Source organism: Camelina sativa, chromosome 1 (assembly GCF_000633955.1).
Source record: "Camelina sativa cultivar DH55 chromosome 1, Cs, whole genome shotgun sequence".
Classification (NCBI taxonomy): domain Eukaryota; kingdom Viridiplantae; phylum Streptophyta; class Magnoliopsida; order Brassicales; family Brassicaceae; genus Camelina; species Camelina sativa.
The window spans coordinates 13,685,270-13,704,397 of NC_025685.1; the positions used below are offsets into that span (position 1 = coordinate 13,685,270).

The 19,128-nt window shown below is 34.4% G+C and overlaps 1 protein-coding gene and 1 pseudogene across 3 annotated transcripts; both read left to right on the top strand.

The window, feature by feature from the left end:
• On the top strand, positions 3,932 to 6,402 carry LOC104707768 (tubulin-folding cofactor D-like). Of its 3 annotated transcripts, XR_002032882.1 has the most exons (6): positions 3,932 to 4,507; positions 4,586 to 5,133; positions 5,282 to 5,384; positions 5,589 to 5,765; positions 5,899 to 6,202; positions 6,361 to 6,402. XR_002032882.1 is itself a non-coding variant. In XM_019228009.1 (5 exons), exons 1-5 carry the CDS (start codon positions 4,322 to 4,324, stop codon positions 6,118 to 6,120), a joined length of 1,236 nt encoding a protein of 411 aa, XP_019083554.1. In that variant the 5' UTR covers positions 3,932 to 4,321; the 3' UTR covers positions 6,121 to 6,345. The 3 variants fall into 3 exon arrangements, 2 of the variants coding, with proteins under 2 accessions (XP_019083554.1, XP_019083558.1); XM_019228009.1 differs by lacking the exon at positions 6,361 to 6,402 and having other exon boundaries at positions 5,899 to 6,345; XM_019228013.1 differs by lacking the exon at positions 6,361 to 6,402 and having other exon boundaries at positions 5,589 to 5,783; positions 5,899 to 5,989.
• Positions 7,181 to 14,198, top strand: LOC104789917 (annotated as a pseudogene).

Below are 19,128 nucleotides of genomic sequence, written 5' to 3' on the forward strand. Positions count from 1 at the left end.
AACCGACCCGTGTAACCAAATAAGTAAAGATCCGATTTATCAAATCGGTTTAAGAACCTAAAAATAACCCGACCCGTGAGAAAAAAAAGGAGCACAAATTTGTACTCCAAAAATGTTAAGATAGATTCTACATCATGACTTGAATGTCATTATAAGATATAATTTTGTAAATTTGGTTTTTAAAAAGCGAGTTATTATATTATGAGTAATTTAATATATTGTTATACTTTTTGTTTTTAATATATTTGGTTTCTTGAAATTCTTTCATATTATAGTGACATATTATTGACATTGCTATAACAAATCAATTTAGAGTGTTTATAGTTTCTAACTTTTATATCAAGTTTCAATATATTAAAAATATTTCAAAATAAATTATTTAAAGTTTATTATATTATATAAAATTATAAAATTCAACAAAAAATATGAAATTAAATTTAAATATTCGAATTTTGATCTGTTACTCAGTAAATTTTTTAATTCAATAGATATTATTTTTTAAAGAATAATATTATTATAGTTTGAATATTTTATAGATTGAACAATTTCTATTTGTTTTTAAAAATTCAACATATGGTATATCCAGAAATAAAACTATTTTTTAATTATAATAAATAATATGATAATTATTTTTTCACAAAATTGACTCATATATAAAAATGAAAGGTGAAGTATAATGATAATTAACAAATTAATATGTTAAGTTTGATATCAAAAGATTTTATTTGATGAATAATTTAATAAAAGAAATTAATATAATAAGTTAGATGATATGATTCTTTAGAATATTCTCTTTAAGATTTTTGGTATAACCTATTTGTAACCAATTCATCTATCAATTAATGTATAACCTTAGTAACCAACTTATTAAAATTATTTTATTTTAAAATAAATATAAATTATGTTTATTAATAATATTTCAATCTTATAATACATTAATATTCATCTCTTTCACAGTATATTGGCAGAAAATTATTTTTGATACAAAATTTCATGTAAAATTAATCTGAAGGCTTTATTTAAAAATTGTATGAATAGTAAAATAAATTTTAAAGATGTTTATATCGTAAATAAAAACTAAAGAATATTTTAAGTTATTCTTAAAATTTTATTGTAGGTTAATATTAACTATAAATATTTAATATGATGTATTTAAAATTTAATTCACAAATTTATTTTTAAATCAATGTAAAATTTATTTTATATATATTAAAAGTAGTATTTTTATTTATTGATTGATTTAATATTCAATATAATTTAACAAATATTATTATTGTTTGGTCACCCTTTATTATTTTGTTTTTTCTCTGCATTTTTTTTTCATTCCTCAAAAATTGTTTATTTTGTTCCACATTATTATTTTTCATTCATTTTCTTTTTTTGTTCCTCTAATGGGCTGTAGAGCTGATCCAAGTAGGAATGTGATATGACGAAAAGAGTTGGGTATGTTTCTTTAAATTGGGCTTTATATATATGTCATATTGGGCTTATTACTTTGGTTTTAGTTAGTGAATTTTATGATCCCTCGTTTACGAAAAAAAAAGGTTAAATTGTATCTGCAAGTTTTTTCGAACTGATTTGGTAGCGTTGAGGCAGATGTGGGAATAAGCTTGATTGGGTGGCGAAATCTCTCGTGAGAAGTTGAGACTTGTGCCAATTTAAAGAATTTTTTTTTTCGTCTGACAATTTTATCATTGTCTTACAATTCAAAGACTTTTTTTTGCTTTCGGGTTTGAGAGTTTCATCTCTTTGAGGGCAGAGTAAATTCTGGAGTGAGCCATCTTGGTTATTTTGCACCAGGATTAGCGTGGTCTATGCATATTCCCTTAGGCATCTTTCCTACCAAAAATAAGAATCTCTGTTTATGAGGCTTGACCCAGTCTAGAAATTGTCAGTTTGGGAAAGACAAATGAACGTATGTAATAGTAAATAGTAGTCTATTTCGGGAGCTGTTCGGTTTATTATTTTCATCTGTATTGTAGATGGACAAATACCAAGAGTAGTTTATTCAATTCGCTAGTGTTGAAATCCATGTTGTGGTTCCCTAAACCTGAAACAAAAAGGCCACACTTTTCTCATTATCCAAAAATATAAATACTACACATAACCTTATAAAATGACGAATGATAGAACAAAAATGTTACTCTCCAAAATTGATGAAGAACAAATAGAATAAAAAGAAGAACAAATATAAAAATTTGTTTTTTTTTATTTTAAAATAAATTAAAATTATTTTTATTAACAATATTTCAATCTTATAATACAAGAATATTCACATTTTTTCACAGTATATTGTTTGATACAAAATTCCATGTAAAATTAATCTGAAGGCTTTATTTTAAAATTGTATGAATAGTAAAATAAATTTTAAAGATGTTTATATCGTAAATAAAAACTAAATAATATTTTAATATATTCTTAAAATTTTATTGTAGGTTAATATTAACTATCAATATTTAATATGATGTATTTAAAATTTAATTCACATTTTATTTTTAAATTAAATGTAAAAATTATTTTATATATATTAAAAGTAGTTTTTTTATTGATTGATTTAATATTTAATTTAATTTAAAAAAATATTATTATTGTTTGGTCACCAATTATTATTTTGTTTATTCTTTGCGTCTTTTTCTTTCATCCCTCAAAAATTATTTATTACTTTGCTCATGTATTTTTTATTCATTTTCCTTTTATCTGTACAACTAGTAGGAATGTGATATGACGAAAAGAGTTGGGTATGTTTCTTTAAATTGGGCTTTATATATATGTCATATTGGGCTTTATTACTTTGATTATAGTTGGTGAATTTTAAAATTCCCTCGTTTACAAAACAAAAAAAGGTTAAATTGTGTTTTCAAGTTTTTTCTAACTGATTTGGTAGCGTTGAGGCATATGTGGGATTAAGCTTGATTGGGTGGCGAAATCTCTCGTGAGAAGTTGAGACTTGTGCCAATTTAAAGATTCTTTTTTTCGTCTGACAATTTTATCATTGTCTTACAATTCAAATACTTTTTTCTGCTTTCGGGTTTGGGAGTTTCATCTCTTTGAGGGCAGAGTAAACTCTGGAGTGAGCCGTCTTGGTTATTTTGCACCAGGATTAAGCGGTCTCTGCATATTCCCTTAGGCATCTTTTCTACCAAAAATAAGAATCTCTGTTTATGAGGCTTGGCTCACTCTAGAAATTGTCAGTCAAATGAACGTATGTAATAGTAGATAGTAGTTTGTTTTGGGAGCTGTTCGATTTATTATTTTCATCTGTATTGTAGATGGACAAATACCAAGAGTAATTTATTTAATTCGCTAGCGTTGAAATCCAGGCTGTGGTTCCCTAAACCTGAAACAAAAAGGCCACACTGTTCTCATTATCCAAAAATATAAATACTACACATAACCTTATAAAATGACGAATAATAGAACAAAAATGTTACTCTCCAAAATTGATAAAGAATAAATAGAACAAAAAAAAGAACAAATATTATAATTCGTCTTTTTTTATTTTAAAATAAATAAAAATTATGTTTATTAATAATAGTTCAATCTTATAATACAATAATATTCATATTTTTTCACAGTATATTGTTTGATACAAAATTTCATGTAAAATTAATCTGAAAGCTTAATTTTAAAATTGTATGAATAGTAAAATAATTTTTAAAAATATTTATATCGTAAATAAAAACTAAATAATATTTTAATTTATTCTTAAAATTTTATTGTAAGTTAATATTAACTATCAATATTTACTATGATGTATTTAAAATTTAATTCATATATTTATTTTTAAATTAAATGTAAAATTTATTTTATATATATTAAAAGTAGTATTTTTATTGATTGATTGATTTAATATTTAATATAATTAAAAAAATATTATTATTGTTTGGTTACCAATTATTGTAAAACAGATATATATTTTTCTGTAATGACCCGACGATAAGTCTTCTAATGGCGGCTTTAGATCCGTGTTTGGGTTTTTGAGTGAGATCTATCTTTTGCTCATTGTATCTATTAAATTTTTTCATTTTGAAAAAGCTATTGAGATCTCTGACTGTGGGTTTTGATTTGGTGATGCTATTGAATCTCTGTTTAAGTTCTTATCGCTGTGACTGATTGCCTTTTCCAAACGCTTTTCACAAGTTGTTGTTGTTGGTTGGTTGGTTTTCGGTTTATTCTTTTCATCCTGGTTTCGCAGGCAAAGTCTTCACCTTGGTAGACCCAGCCAGTTGTTCTTCATCTTCTTCTTTCAGTTTCAAGAGGAACCAGTAATTTATTCAATTCGCTAGCGTTTCTCTATTCCAGTTTATACACTGAGAGAGTAATGGCAGCTAGAGAAGAGGAAAGTTTGGTGGTTGTGAATGGAGAAGAGGACATTCATGATTCCAGGGAAAAGTTTCTACTTAGATACTTTTTGCAAGAATGGGAGATTGTTAAATCCCTTGTTGATGATATTGTTGCAAATGGCCGTGTCGTTGATCCTTCTTCTGTTCACAACATCCGCTCCATTGTAAGCTTGCTTCTTACTCTTTTTTAGCTTCATCTTCTTCTTCTTCTTGTGTGCCGACATTGTTTTTCTGTATTGTAGATGGACAAATACCTGGAGCAAGGTCAGCTAGTGGAACCCTACTTAGAGAGCATAGTTTCACCACTCATGTTAATCATTCGCTCTAAAACACTTGAATTAGAAGCGAAACCTGATGAAGTTCTCGATATAATCAAACCCATTTGCACCATTATCTATAGTTTGGTTACTGTCTGTGGGTACAAATCTGTTATCAGGTTCTTTCCCCATCAAGTTTCCGATCTAGAACTCGCTGTGGCGCTTCTGGACAAGTGCCATAGCATGACTCCTGTTTCATCCTTGAGGCAAGAAAGGACTGGAGAAATGGAGGCCAAGTGTGTTACTCTTTTGTGGCTTTCAATCCTTGTGTTGGTCCCGTTTGATATTTCTTCTGTTGATACAAGCATTGCCAACGACAAGAGCTTTGGTGTGGACGACCTTGCTCCTCTGGTATTGAAGATTTTGGGTTTCTGTAAGGACTATCTGTGCACTGCTGGCCCTATGCGCAGGATTTCGGGGTTGCTCCTCTCTAAGCTTTTAACGCGTCCGGATATGCGAAAGGCATTTGCAACGTCTGATTCTATCACCATGCATAGCTTCAGTTTTGAGTTTTGTTTATGTGTTTGTTCTGGTCTGAACACTTGACTTCATCAACAAGATTGTTCCGGATTACTCAAATCAACTACTTTTCTTTGTTGCCTTGTGTCATTTCTGTTTCAGTTTTTTTGAGTGGACACATGAAGTTTTATCTTCTGAGGGAGATAGTTTTGTGAACAACTTTTGCTTGCTTGGTGTGATGGAGGCTCTGGCTGCCATTTTTAAGGTTTTTCTTTTTTCCTTTAACCTGGAGATATTCACTATGTTTTCAATAATGGTCCATATACCACATGTTAAACATAGATATAGATGCTAGTAATGTAAATATCCGATTTAATTTGCATGTTTTTATTTTGTAGGGAATATAGATGGTTTTGATTACTTAAGTTTTCGTATTTTGATCTGGGTTTATATGTCTTAACATTGGCAGACTGCTAGCCGAGAAGTGTTGCTTGAAGCCCTTCCTGTCGTTTTGAAAGATGTGACTATGCTAAGCAAATCAAATGCAGCAACTAGAAGTCCTCTGCTTCGCAAGTATCTGATCAAGTTAACTCAGAGGATAGGGCTTGTTTGTCTTTCTCATCGCTCACCTTCCTGGCTCTATGTGGTAAAGACCTTCTAGCATGTATAAACACCCTTCGTGGGCTTTAATATTTTCAAATTTCTGACTATGCCCGTAAAATTGTCATAATCTCATTCTCAAGTTAGTCATCTGAAACTTGTTTGGAACTACCGTGCAGGCTCACACCGCCTCCCTTTATGAGAATATATCTACGAGTTCGACCCAAACGTTGGTGCCGCCTGATCATGTTGTCGCTGCCGTCTCGCAACCAGAAAGTGCGAATGACCAAGAGGATGAATATATGGATGTTCCTGAAATCTTAGAACAGATAATTGAAATGCTACTCTCTGGTTTGACAGACACGGTACGTTTAGTGGGTGAGATTCTACTGTTAGGCTGATAACTACAGGTGGTTACATCTCAACTTATACAAGTAAATGACAACATGATAATCTGAGTAAAAGTATGATGCATGTACTAAGGTATAGACTGGAGTGACAGTTAACACTTAAAACAGATATTTTTTTCTTGGATGCTATATATATTTGATGGCTTAGCTGCCAACCAGAATATTTCACATGTTACCAGTATTTACAAGCATTTTCCTTTTATATGTTTTTCTATTTTCTGAATTGTGTAGGACACCGTGGTTCGTTGGTCTGCTGCAAAGGGTATAGGTCGTNCTGTTTATGAGGCTTGGCTCACTCTAGAAATTGTCAGTCAAATGAACGTATGTAATAGTAGATAGTAGTTTGTTTTGGGAGCTGTTCGATTTATTATTTTCATCTGTATTGTAGATGGACAAATACCAAGAGTAATTTATTTAATTCGCTAGCGTTGAAATCCAGGCTGTGGTTCCCTAAACCTGAAACAAAAAGGCCACACTGTTCTCATTATCCAAAAATATAAATACTACACATAACCTTATAAAATGACGAATAATAGAACAAAAATGTTACTCTCCAAAATTGATAAAGAATAAATAGAACAAAAAAAAGAACAAATATTATAATTCGTCTTTTTTTATTTTAAAATAAATAAAAATTATGTTTATTAATAATAGTTCAATCTTATAATACAATAATATTCATATTTTTTCACAGTATATTGTTTGATACAAAATTTCATGTAAAATTAATCTGAAAGCTTAATTTTAAAATTGTATGAATAGTAAAATAATTTTTAAAAATATTTATATCGTAAATAAAAACTAAATAATATTTTAATTTATTCTTAAAATTTTATTGTAAGTTAATATTAACTATCAATATTTACTATGATGTATTTAAAATTTAATTCATATATTTATTTTTAAATTAAATGTAAAATTTATTTTATATATATTAAAAGTAGTATTTTTATTGATTGATTGATTTAATATTTAATATAATTAAAAAAATATTATTATTGTTTGGTTACCAATTATTGTAAAACAGATATATATTTTTCTGTAATGACCCGACGATAAGTCTTCTAATGGCGGCTTTAGATCCGTGTTTGGGTTTTTGAGTGAGATCTATCTTTTGCTCATTGTATCTATTAAATTTTTTCATTTTGAAAAAGCTATTGAGATCTCTGACTGTGGGTTTTGATTTGGTGATGCTATTGAATCTCTGTTTAAGTTCTTATCGCTGTGACTGATTGCCTTTTCCAAACGCTTTTCACAAGTTGTTGTTGTTGGTTGGTTGGTTTTCGGTTTATTCTTTTCATCCTGGTTTCGCAGGCAAAGTCTTCACCTTGGTAGACCCAGCCAGTTGTTCTTCATCTTCTTCTTTCAGTTTCAAGAGGAACCAGTAATTTATTCAATTCGCTAGCGTTTCTCTATTCCAGTTTATACACTGAGAGAGTAATGGCAGCTAGAGAAGAGGAAAGTTTGGTGGTTGTGAATGGAGAAGAGGACATTCATGATTCCAGGGAAAAGTTTCTACTTAGATACTTTTTGCAAGAATGGGAGATTGTTAAATCCCTTGTTGATGATATTGTTGCAAATGGCCGTGTCGTTGATCCTTCTTCTGTTCACAACATCCGCTCCATTGTAAGCTTGCTTCTTACTCTTTTTTAGCTTCATCTTCTTCTTCTTCTTGTGTGCCGACATTGTTTTTCTGTATTGTAGATGGACAAATACCTGGAGCAAGGTCAGCTAGTGGAACCCTACTTAGAGAGCATAGTTTCACCACTCATGTTAATCATTCGCTCTAAAACACTTGAATTAGAAGCGAAACCTGATGAAGTTCTCGATATAATCAAACCCATTTGCACCATTATCTATAGTTTGGTTACTGTCTGTGGGTACAAATCTGTTATCAGGTTCTTTCCCCATCAAGTTTCCGATCTAGAACTCGCTGTGGCGCTTCTGGACAAGTGCCATAGCATGACTCCTGTTTCATCCTTGAGGCAAGAAAGGACTGGAGAAATGGAGGCCAAGTGTGTTACTCTTTTGTGGCTTTCAATCCTTGTGTTGGTCCCGTTTGATATTTCTTCTGTTGATACAAGCATTGCCAACGACAAGAGCTTTGGTGTGGACGACCTTGCTCCTCTGGTATTGAAGATTTTGGGTTTCTGTAAGGACTATCTGTGCACTGCTGGCCCTATGCGCAGGATTTCGGGGTTGCTCCTCTCTAAGCTTTTAACGCGTCCGGATATGCGAAAGGCATTTGCAACGTCTGATTCTATCACCATGCATAGCTTCAGTTTTGAGTTTTGTTTATGTGTTTGTTCTGGTCTGAACACTTGACTTCATCAACAAGATTGTTCCGGATTACTCAAATCAACTACTTTTCTTTGTTGCCTTGTGTCATTTCTGTTTCAGTTTTTTTGAGTGGACACATGAAGTTTTATCTTCTGAGGGAGATAGTTTTGTGAACAACTTTTGCTTGCTTGGTGTGATGGAGGCTCTGGCTGCCATTTTTAAGGTTTTTCTTTTTTCCTTTAACCTGGAGATATTCACTATGTTTTCAATAATGGTCCATATACCACATGTTAAACATAGATATAGATGCTAGTAATGTAAATATCCGATTTAATTTGCATGTTTTTATTTTGTAGGGAATATAGATGGTTTTGATTACTTAAGTTTTCGTATTTTGATCTGGGTTTATATGTCTTAACATTGGCAGACTGCTAGCCGAGAAGTGTTGCTTGAAGCCCTTCCTGTCGTTTTGAAAGATGTGACTATGCTAAGCAAATCAAATGCAGCAACTAGAAGTCCTCTGCTTCGCAAGTATCTGATCAAGTTAACTCAGAGGATAGGGCTTGTTTGTCTTTCTCATCGCTCACCTTCCTGGCTCTATGTGGTAAAGACCTTCTAGCATGTATAAACACCCTTCGTGGGCTTTAATATTTTCAAATTTCTGACTATGCCCGTAAAATTGTCATAATCTCATTCTCAAGTTAGTCATCTGAAACTTGTTTGGAACTACCGTGCAGGCTCACACCGCCTCCCTTTATGAGAATATATCTACGAGTTCGACCCAAACGTTGGTGCCGCCTGATCATGTTGTCGCTGCCGTCTCGCAACCAGAAAGTGCGAATGACCAAGAGGATGAATATATGGATGTTCCTGAAATCTTAGAACAGATAATTGAAATGCTACTCTCTGGTTTGACAGACACGGTACGTTTAGTGGGTGAGATTCTACTGTTAGGCTGATAACTACAGGTGGTTACATCTCAACTTATACAAGTAAATGACAACATGATAATCTGAGTAAAAGTATGATGCATGTACTAAGGTATAGACTGGAGTGACAGTTAACACTTAAAACAGATATTTTTTTCTTGGATGCTATATATATTTGATGGCTTAGCTGCCAACCAGAATATTTCACATGTTACCAGTATTTACAAGCATTTTCCTTTTATATGTTTTTCTATTTTCTGAATTGTGTAGGACACCGTGGTTCGTTGGTCTGCTGCAAAGGGTATAGGTCGTGTAACTTCACGACTAACATCTGTTCTTTCTGAAGAAGTTCTTTCATCTGTACTGGAACTGTTTTCACCAGGAGAGGTACTCAAAATTATTAATGGATATCTCTGGCAGCATAACTTGCACGTTCGACACTCCAACTAAAACAGGCACTCTCTAACTGACAGTTATTGTGATTTTCATGATATTCAGGGAGATGGCTCATGGCATGGGGGTTGTTTGGCTTTAGCTGAACTGTCTCGTAGAGGGTTACTGTTGCCTAAAAGTTTCCCACAAGTCGTCCCAGTTATTGTGAAGGTCGTACTCTTTCCCATTCACTGGGTTACTTATTTCTCTACTCAATGCATACGAAGCCATCACGTCACTCACCCAAATTATGTAGAAGCTGTATGGATTTACATGTAAATGTCATTTGCAGGCACTCCATTACGATGTCCGTAGAGGTCCGCACAGTGTTGGATCTCATGTACGTGATGCAGCTGCCTATGTTTGTTGGGCATTTGGACGCGCCTATTACCACAAAGATATGAAAAACGTCCTCGATCAGCTTGCTCCAGATTTATTGATAGTGGCTTCCTTCGACAGAGAGGTACTAATCACTCAGTTGAAGAGTTGTATTTTTGTAGATCTAAATGTTGCATAAATTTTATTGATTTCTTTTATCACTGCGTAAAGTTTATTGATGTCTTTTATCAGGTGAACTGTAGAAGGGCTGCTGCAGCTGCTTTCCAAGAGAATGTTGGAAGGCAAGGAAATTACCCTCATGGGATTGACATAGTGAACATAGCTAACTATTTTTCCCTTTCTTCTCGGGTAAACTCGTTCCTTCAGGTTGCTGTTTCCGTTGCTCAGTATGAAGGGTATCTATATCCTTTTGTAGATGAATTGCTATACAACAAGATCTGCCACTGGGTATGTTCTATCTGATATTGGTTCGCCTCTGGTTTCTGCAAATATAAAACCTCTTTAAGCCTGCTTGTATTTTCTGTTAAACGCTTCTTTCTTAAGTGGTCGACATGCTAATTATAAAATCCAACAACCCATAACCTAGAGCCAATAGTTTGATTGGGAACTGTATCAAATCGTTGATCCCAATTGTATCTTCCAATAATATGTTAACTATTCAATCTTGTCATTTCAGGATAAAAGCTTGAGAGAACTTGCTGCAGAAACTCTTGCTGCTCTTGTTAAGTACGAGCCTAAGCACTTTGCCAACTATGTGTTGGAGAAACTAACTCCTCGTCTCCTTTCAACTGATTTGTGCATGCGCCATGGTGCAACATTGGCAGCTGGAGAGGTTGTGTTAGCTCTCCACCAGTGTGGCTATGTTCTTTCTGCTGGTTGGTACCGTCTACTTTTTCAGCTTTCATTTTTCTGCTGGTTGGTGTTTTGGTATGGATAATGAAATATATGGACTCATCTTGGAATCTGCAGACCCGTTGGAGCTTAATTTTATGTTAGTGGAGAAAATTAACAAGTTCGAGGGTTGGCATCATTATCTCTTATATTAAATGTTCCTAGTTCACTTTATTTTTACAGATAGCCATAAGCGTATGGCTGGGGTTGTCCCTGCCATTGAGAAAGCAAGGCTTTACCGTGGAAAAGGTGGAGAAAGAATGCGACTGGCTGTCTCACGGTTTATCGAGTGTATCTCGTTATCGCATGTGACATTATCTGAGAGAACAGAACGGATCCTGCTTGATACCCTCAATGAGAATTGAAGAGATCCCAATTCTCAAATTCAGGTACCTACGTTTCTAAATATCATATAGTTATTTATTTTCATCCTGTTAGCATAATTCACTAGTTAACAAGTTTCACATATTATTCAGAATGCAGCTGTGAATGCTGTTAAACAGCTTGTGCAAACATATCTCGTTTGCAATAATAAGATTGCTGTTGAGTTAGTATCAAAACACCTGAAACATCTAACGGACACAAACGTAGCTGTTCGAAGAGGTTTTGCACTTGCACTAGGTGTCTTGCCATGTGAACTATTGACTGCAAAATGGATGGATGTAGTTTTGAAGCTCTGCAGTGCGTGTCAGATAGAGGTAAAGAAGATAACATGTGACTACATCGGTTGCCAATCCCTGGAAAACATTGACTTTGACGGATGTTTTTTATTTATTTTTCCAAGCAGGCGAATCCTGAAGATAGAGATGCTGAGGCACGCATGAATGCTGTGAAAGGACTCACATCTGTGTGTGAGACTCTTACTCAGCAAAGTGCTACTGATCCTGAAAACGATGACCTGTCTCTTTTTATTCTTATCAAGACTAAAGTGGTAACTACTTTACTGGAAGCTCTTGATGACTATTCAGTTGATAACAGAGGTGATGTTGGTTCTTGGGTTCGTGAAGCTGCAATCCATGGACTTGAGAAATGTACATATATGCTCTGTAAGAAGGTCGAAATGAACTCACCTTCTTCATCTTCGCTTTTTGATTCAAATCTCGCAAACCATTTGATTGGAGGTATTGTGAAGCAAGGAATGGAGAAAATGGATAAATTAAGAGAAACCGCTGCAAAAGCTCTTCAAAGGATTTTGTATAACAAAACTGTTACTGTCCCTTTCATACCTCATAGAGAAGCACTGGAAGAAATTCTTCCCAACAAAGCAAGCTTACAATGGGCGGTATGCAATCCTGGAGCCTTGGGTTGCTTCATTTATTTCAAAGCGTTTATCAGACAATAAGTTTTTTAGTTCTTTTGTAGGTTCCGGATTTCTCTTTCCCACGCTTTGTTCAACTATTGAAATTCCATTGTTATAGCAAACAGGTAATATCTGGATTAGTAATTTCGATTGGAGGGTTACAAAAGTCGCTTAAAACGGCTTCGCTCTCTGCATTACTGAAGTATGTGAGGGAAGAAGGTGAAGCTAAAGATCTTACACAACAACAATCTAGAGAATCTGCGATCTGTGGGGATATCGTCTGGATACTCCAAGAGTACAAGAAATGTGACCGAGTTATCGTACCCTGTCTGAAGGTAAATAAACGATTAATGTTATGAACCACTTTTATTGCTTGTGAATTGAGAAGGATAGAAAGCTTAGCTCCCTCTTAATTCTCATTAGCATAAAGAGTAATAAGTAAATATCCCAAAGCCTTAATCTAATTATGAAAAGGAAACCTAATAATCTAATAATAAGAACTAGTCTTGTATCATTAGAAACTTTTGAAACTTTGGGCTCAAGTTAAGGCTTTATGTTCTACGTGATACCACGATCCGTATCAATTAACCTCTATTTTCTATGTGTTTAGATCTTTAACGACTTTTCTTCTGACACAGACAATTCATGAGCTCTTGGACCAGATTTTTCGGAATCAAGAGGTTGATTTTACAGTTTTACTTGTTCAGATTAGATTTTGCCAAAGCTTATAAATTCCACGCAAAGCTTATGTGTCAATTTGATTTCAGGATTATACGCTGGGTTTCTACATGGGAGTAATGGATTCCTTAGCCATCGAACTAAGAGCTTCAAAGATATTCGAAAAGGTAGAGACAGGCGTTCTAATACTTGGTTCTATTGCTTCTGTCTCCCAACCCATCAGTGCTCAAGCGTTCTCTCAGCTTCTACCGTTCCTTTCCCACCAATACCCAAAGGTCACTTCTCTGCATTGTCAAACTCTGTTTAGGAAATTCATGTTGGTTACATGACTTAATTGTTTTCACTTGATCCAGATTCGAAATACGGCGGCTATACATGCCTATCTTGCGCTCCTTCAAAACAAAACCTTAGTACCGGAGGACAAGATTGAGAATGTGAAAGATATATTGTTTCAGACTTTGTTGGGATGCTGACATGGATTCAACCCAATCTCAGAGGTTAGCTTTGTGTGAATTGATTAGTTTAGATCATGGAATAGTGTTCAGGACCAAAAACAGAAGGGTGACTAGGGATATTGATGAAACCATGGACGGCTCAACCGAACCACACGGACCTGAGGAGCAGCTTGAACCTGAGGAAGCATCGGAGGACCAGCTTGAACCAGAGGAAGCACCGGAGGAGCAGCTTGTACCAGCGGAAGAAGCGGAGGAAGCATTGATCATCCCGGCGGGTCCTATAACAAGGTCACGGTCCAAGAGGTTCAACCAAGCCATCAATGCAATACTTAAGGAGTTGGACAAGAAGCTAGAAGACGTGACTCAAACCACATTCACCATGCTCACAGCACAAGGTGCTCGGTAAAGGGTAAAGTGTTGCTTTGGTGCTCTTTTTCCCTTGGTCAAGTTTTGTCCCATTGGGTTTTCTTGACAAGGTTTTTAATGAGGCCTAAGTAACATTTTTAGACCCCCTTTGCCAGCCCAATTCGTGGTCTAAAGCCCATTACAAAGCTTTGGCCCATTTTATAACTTTTCTCATTCAAAAACAATGCATTTAATGTTTTGTCATTTCCTAAACATCTTGCATGAGCTTGAACTTGCAAGGTTGTCTAGGGTTTTCTCTTCTCTATTTCGTCCCCCTCTTCTCCTATTTAAAGACCATATATCTCTTCTTTGTAAACCATCAAACATTTTAATCAAAAACTTCTTTATACTTGTTTGATCTGAGGAGTGTGTAATATCTTCTCAACTTGTTTTCTTCTTAGTGTGTCATATCTAAGTCTGATTCGAGCCTGAAGTCTAAGAGATTTCCATCTCTCTTGGAAGTTCATTTCAATCCCTTTTTCAATCTGCTGCATAAACCACCCATTCACCTTCCATTTGATCAATCTATTGTATCTTTGATCCATTGATCATCATCAATCCATCCGATCATCTTTAAGACCTTGAAAGTGTGTTCTTAGGAGCAGATTCCTCACTAGGAGTCTATCAGATATGATGACGACTTTGGACGAGAATGCGTCTTACTCAGCTTTAGTCGAGTCCTCTGGCTTCTGATTGGACGAAAATGCATTGTCATCGAGTGGATTTGAATACTATGCTTTCGTTTTGTTTTTACAAGTAATGCAATTTAGCAACTAAGACCATCTCCAATGGTTTTTCCTATATTTATCTCTAAAATAAAGAAAATAAAGAAAATATAGCTTTATTCTACTCTGATTTCAAAATAATATAATAAGCTCAAAAAGAAATCACTATTATTCATATGGACAAGTGGGTTCCTGAGCACAGGTATAAGCTCCTAAGATCTCAAATCATAACGCAACCTTGGCTTTATCTCAATATATTTCTTCGTATCTATCGTGTTTACTCTGCAGTTTAGAAAAAACAACTTTGAACCGTACCTCCATTGAAAAGAGTTACGGATGATACCTTCTTTGGAATCGGAGACAACTCCTCAAGGACGTGAGACCAACAATCGTATTGGATATTTTTTGTACTAAGGTGAGTGGAGCAGGTCCTTTTATTAACGAAAAATGAGGTCGTCAAACTAACAAAGAGTTGAGATCGAGTTCAACAGCTTACAGGCAAGCTGTCGATCGAAGAGCAACAAGCTCAAAACGAGAAAGAAATTACAAAGAGAATAATAAATTCCTATTTCGAGAGAGAATATTGTTCTATGGGTAATCTCCAAGGGACCGAATGAGGTTCCCAATAAATGTCTTGAGCTATTTATATAGGTGAGTGGAGTTAGGACATTTTAGAGTTTCCACGCGAATTCCCGAAATTACCCTTTGCGGAGCTTAATGGACTTTCTCCTAAATTTGTCGGACGGAAGTCACAGTTTAAGCTTTTGTTAGGCGGAGTGACATATTAGGGCAAAGCCCATATCCAACAGATATTCTTGTAACTGATCAACCAAAAAATTTGTTGTTCTTATTCCGATGTTCTGAATATATAAAGCAGCAAATAAATATTTTACCAAAAAGAAAAACAAAAATGTTTTTTACTTTCTTTTCGGGTGTAACAATGCTCATATATCTTTGGAAAAGTTCCACTTTACAATAACCACAAATTTGTTACTTAAAAAACTTTAAAAGTGCTTTTCGTTATCGCTAACTCAAAAAAAATTGACGGACATTTATATATATTGGCCGCAGGATATTTAGGTAACTTTACTTTAAAAGTGCTATTCACATCCCTAACTCTAATAAGATTCCTCATCTCTTTGAACTTAATCCTCCCAAGTGTCCTTGTTAAAATGTCTGCCTTTTGCTCACTTCCAGGAATATGCTCTATCTCTATTTTCCCATTCTCGACACACTCTCTTATGAAGTGGATCCGCCTATGTATGTGCTTGCTTTGGCCATGGGACACTGAATTTTTTGTCAACGCAATTGTAGACTGATTATCAAGTCGTATTGTAACCTTCTCACATGGAGCTCCAGTGATTTAACAAAGCAGTTCTTGTAACCAGATGGCGAGTTTAGCTGTCTCTGTTCCAGCCATGAACTCGGTTTCACAAGAAAACAGAGCTACCACATCCTGCATCTGTGAACACCACGTTATCACAACTCTTTAACATCCTTTCTCATATCTATATGTCATAATTTGATAGGTTTATTTTTAAAAAATAAAATAAAATTTAATTGGATTATATGTTTATATTAAAATATTAATAAATAAAATCTAAGAACTCAATTTGTTGAGTATCACCGATGCAAATGCTCTAACACAGTTATACTGAATACATTATTCGCTAATCTAAAATCCGAGACGTAGACTGAAAGAATACATAATTCCAATTCCTTTCATACTCCAAATGGCATAAAACTTAGCGGGAAAGAAAAGTAACAACGTATTATAAGCTTCCTTTATTTAATAACAAGTAATCAAGATTTGGTAAATGAATCTTCACACTTGAATCAAAAGCATAAGGCAACTTAGTGAATCAATTGGCAATCCCGTCAGCCACAACACTCTTGATATAATGCTTCTTAAGCTTTCTCCGTCGAATGTGATTCTCCTGCGTATTAATTTCACTTAGCTCTGCATCTACACAACTACTAAGATTACTAAAGTGAGAATAAGAGAACTTACCAGTACTGGTTGTGTAACACAAATTCATCCGTTGCTACTTTCTTCCCATCATCATTGTGGTTCCAATGGTATATGGCGTGTGTTCGGTTCTTTATCTCCAGAGTAGAGTGCTTGTAGCTAGCTTCTAGAAATGCAGAATAATCCGGCTGTGGCTCCCTAAACTTGAAACAAAAAGGCCACACTGTTCTCATTATCCAAAAATATAAATACTACACATAACCTCATAAAATGACAAATAATAGAACAAAAATGTTACATTCCAAAATTGATGAGGAACAAATAGAACAAAAGAAAAAACAAATATTAAAATTCTTTTTATTTTTATTTTAAAATAAATAGAAATTATGTTTATTAATAATATTTCAATCTTATAATACAATAATATTTATCTTTTTCACAGTATATTGGCAAAATTATTTTTGATACAAAATTTCATGTAAAATAAATCTGAAGGCTTTATTTAAAAATTGTATAAATAGTAAAATAAAGTTTAAAGATGTTTATATAGTAAATAAAAACTAAATAATATTTTAATTTATTCTTAAAATTTTATTGTAGGTTAATATTAACTATCAATATTTAATATGATGTATTTAAAATTTAATTCACATATTTATTTTTAAATTAAATATAAAATTTATTTTATATATATTAAAAGTAGTATTTTTATTGATTGATTGATTTAATATTTAATATAATTTAAAAAATATTATTATTGTTTTGTCACCAATTATTATTTTGTTTATTCTCTGCATTTTTTTCTTTCATCCCTCAAAAATTATTTATTACTTTGCACATGTATTTATTATTCATTTTCCTTTTATCTATACAACTAGAAGGAATGTGATATGGCGAAAAGAGTTGGGTATGTTTCTTTAAATTGGGCTTTATATATATGTCATATTGGGCTTTATTACTTTGGTTTTAGTTAGTGAATTTTATAATCCCTCGTTTACGAAAAGAAAAAGGTTAAATTGTGTCTGCAAGTTTTTTGTAACTGATTTGGTAGCGTTGAGGCAGATATGGGATTAAGCTTAATTGGGTGGCGAAACCTCTCGTAAGAAGTTGAGACTTGTACCAATTTAAAGACTTTTTTTTTCGTCTGACAATTTTATCATTGTCTTACAATTCAAAGACTTTTTCTCCTTTCGGGTTTGAGAGTTTCATCTCTTTGAGGGCATAGTAAACTCTAGAGTGAGCCATGGTGGTGTCGATCGACACCAAGTTGTTCTGGTTCGACCAGATTGAGTTTTTGATCGATTTGGTTCGGTTTGGTTTGTGGAAACCATTGAACCGGGATACCTAAGTGGGTTTCGACGACAAGAAGGGTTTTAGAGTTTGTTTTGTTGCCGCTTTGTTGTTTTGGAGAGAAAAGGGAGAAAACTTGGTTTTTGAGCTTTATAGAGAGATTTGTGAGATTCTTGGCTGTTTCTTGAGAGATCCAAGGCTAGGAAGGAGTTAGAGGCTTGTTAGGAGGGTGGGATTCGTTGCTGTTGTTCAGAGACTTCATGCTAAGAGGTGAGTGCATGACCATGGCTAATCTAAGCCTTTGATTTCCTTGTTCTTGCTTGTTTGTTGTTGTTTTGTGTGTTTTCTTGCTGGGGATTGGTTGCTACAGGTTTCTAAGGATGTTTCCGGCTTGGGTTTTGAGTATTGGACGAGTTGGTGGAGTTTGGGAGCGAAATTCGACTCTCGACTTCGCAGCGGATCGCAGTTGCAGGTGGAGTGTCGATCGACACCAGCAAAATGGTATCGATCGACACTGTGGGGTAGTGTCGGTCGACACCAATGTCAGTGTCGGTCGATACTTGGCTTGTGTCGTTTGACACCTCCCTTCCAGCGAGATGATGTTTGTTTTCCTGGTTTGTATGTTTTGTTTGTTGTTTGTTTGGAACATTAGAATCTCTGTTGCTTGTGTGTATAGCCCAGTAGATGGGAGGATTGTCTCCCTGAGTGTTTATCAAATACTCATGCATCTCAATTTATGTTTGTGGTGCAGGTAAAGGCAAAGTGTGATCGTGGAATCAAGGCAATGAAGAGGAGGATGTCCTAGGGACTCGATTGGATGTTGTCTGGTATTGTTAGGTTGCTAGTGTTGGGTCTTTAGAACTTGCTAGGTTGATGGTTCCTTGTTTCATGTTGTTTGATATTGGAATGGTTATGTTTTGGATATTGGTTATTGAATATTATTGGATATTGGTATTTGTTATTCCACTGTTGGTTGTGATTGTGGTTAGGTGGCTAGTGGGTATAGGACCACTAGTTATATTTTACTATTATTATTTTTTATTATTATTTATTTATTTAAAATAAAAAACGGGTCGGGTCGTTTCAGTTTGGTATCAGAGCCCTTACGGTTCTAGGTTTGGGTTCACTAGGCTTTGTGCTGTATATGTTTGGGGANGGTGTGGGGTTGCAGCAGGTGGAGCCCAGGGTCAAGATGATCGCTTGGCAGATCTCTTAGCGTGCTGTGGGAGCGATTACCGAGAGGGGTACCAGTGCAGGCTCTAGTTGTACCGCATGTGGCAGGTGCAGTCGAGGGCTGCGGATGTTG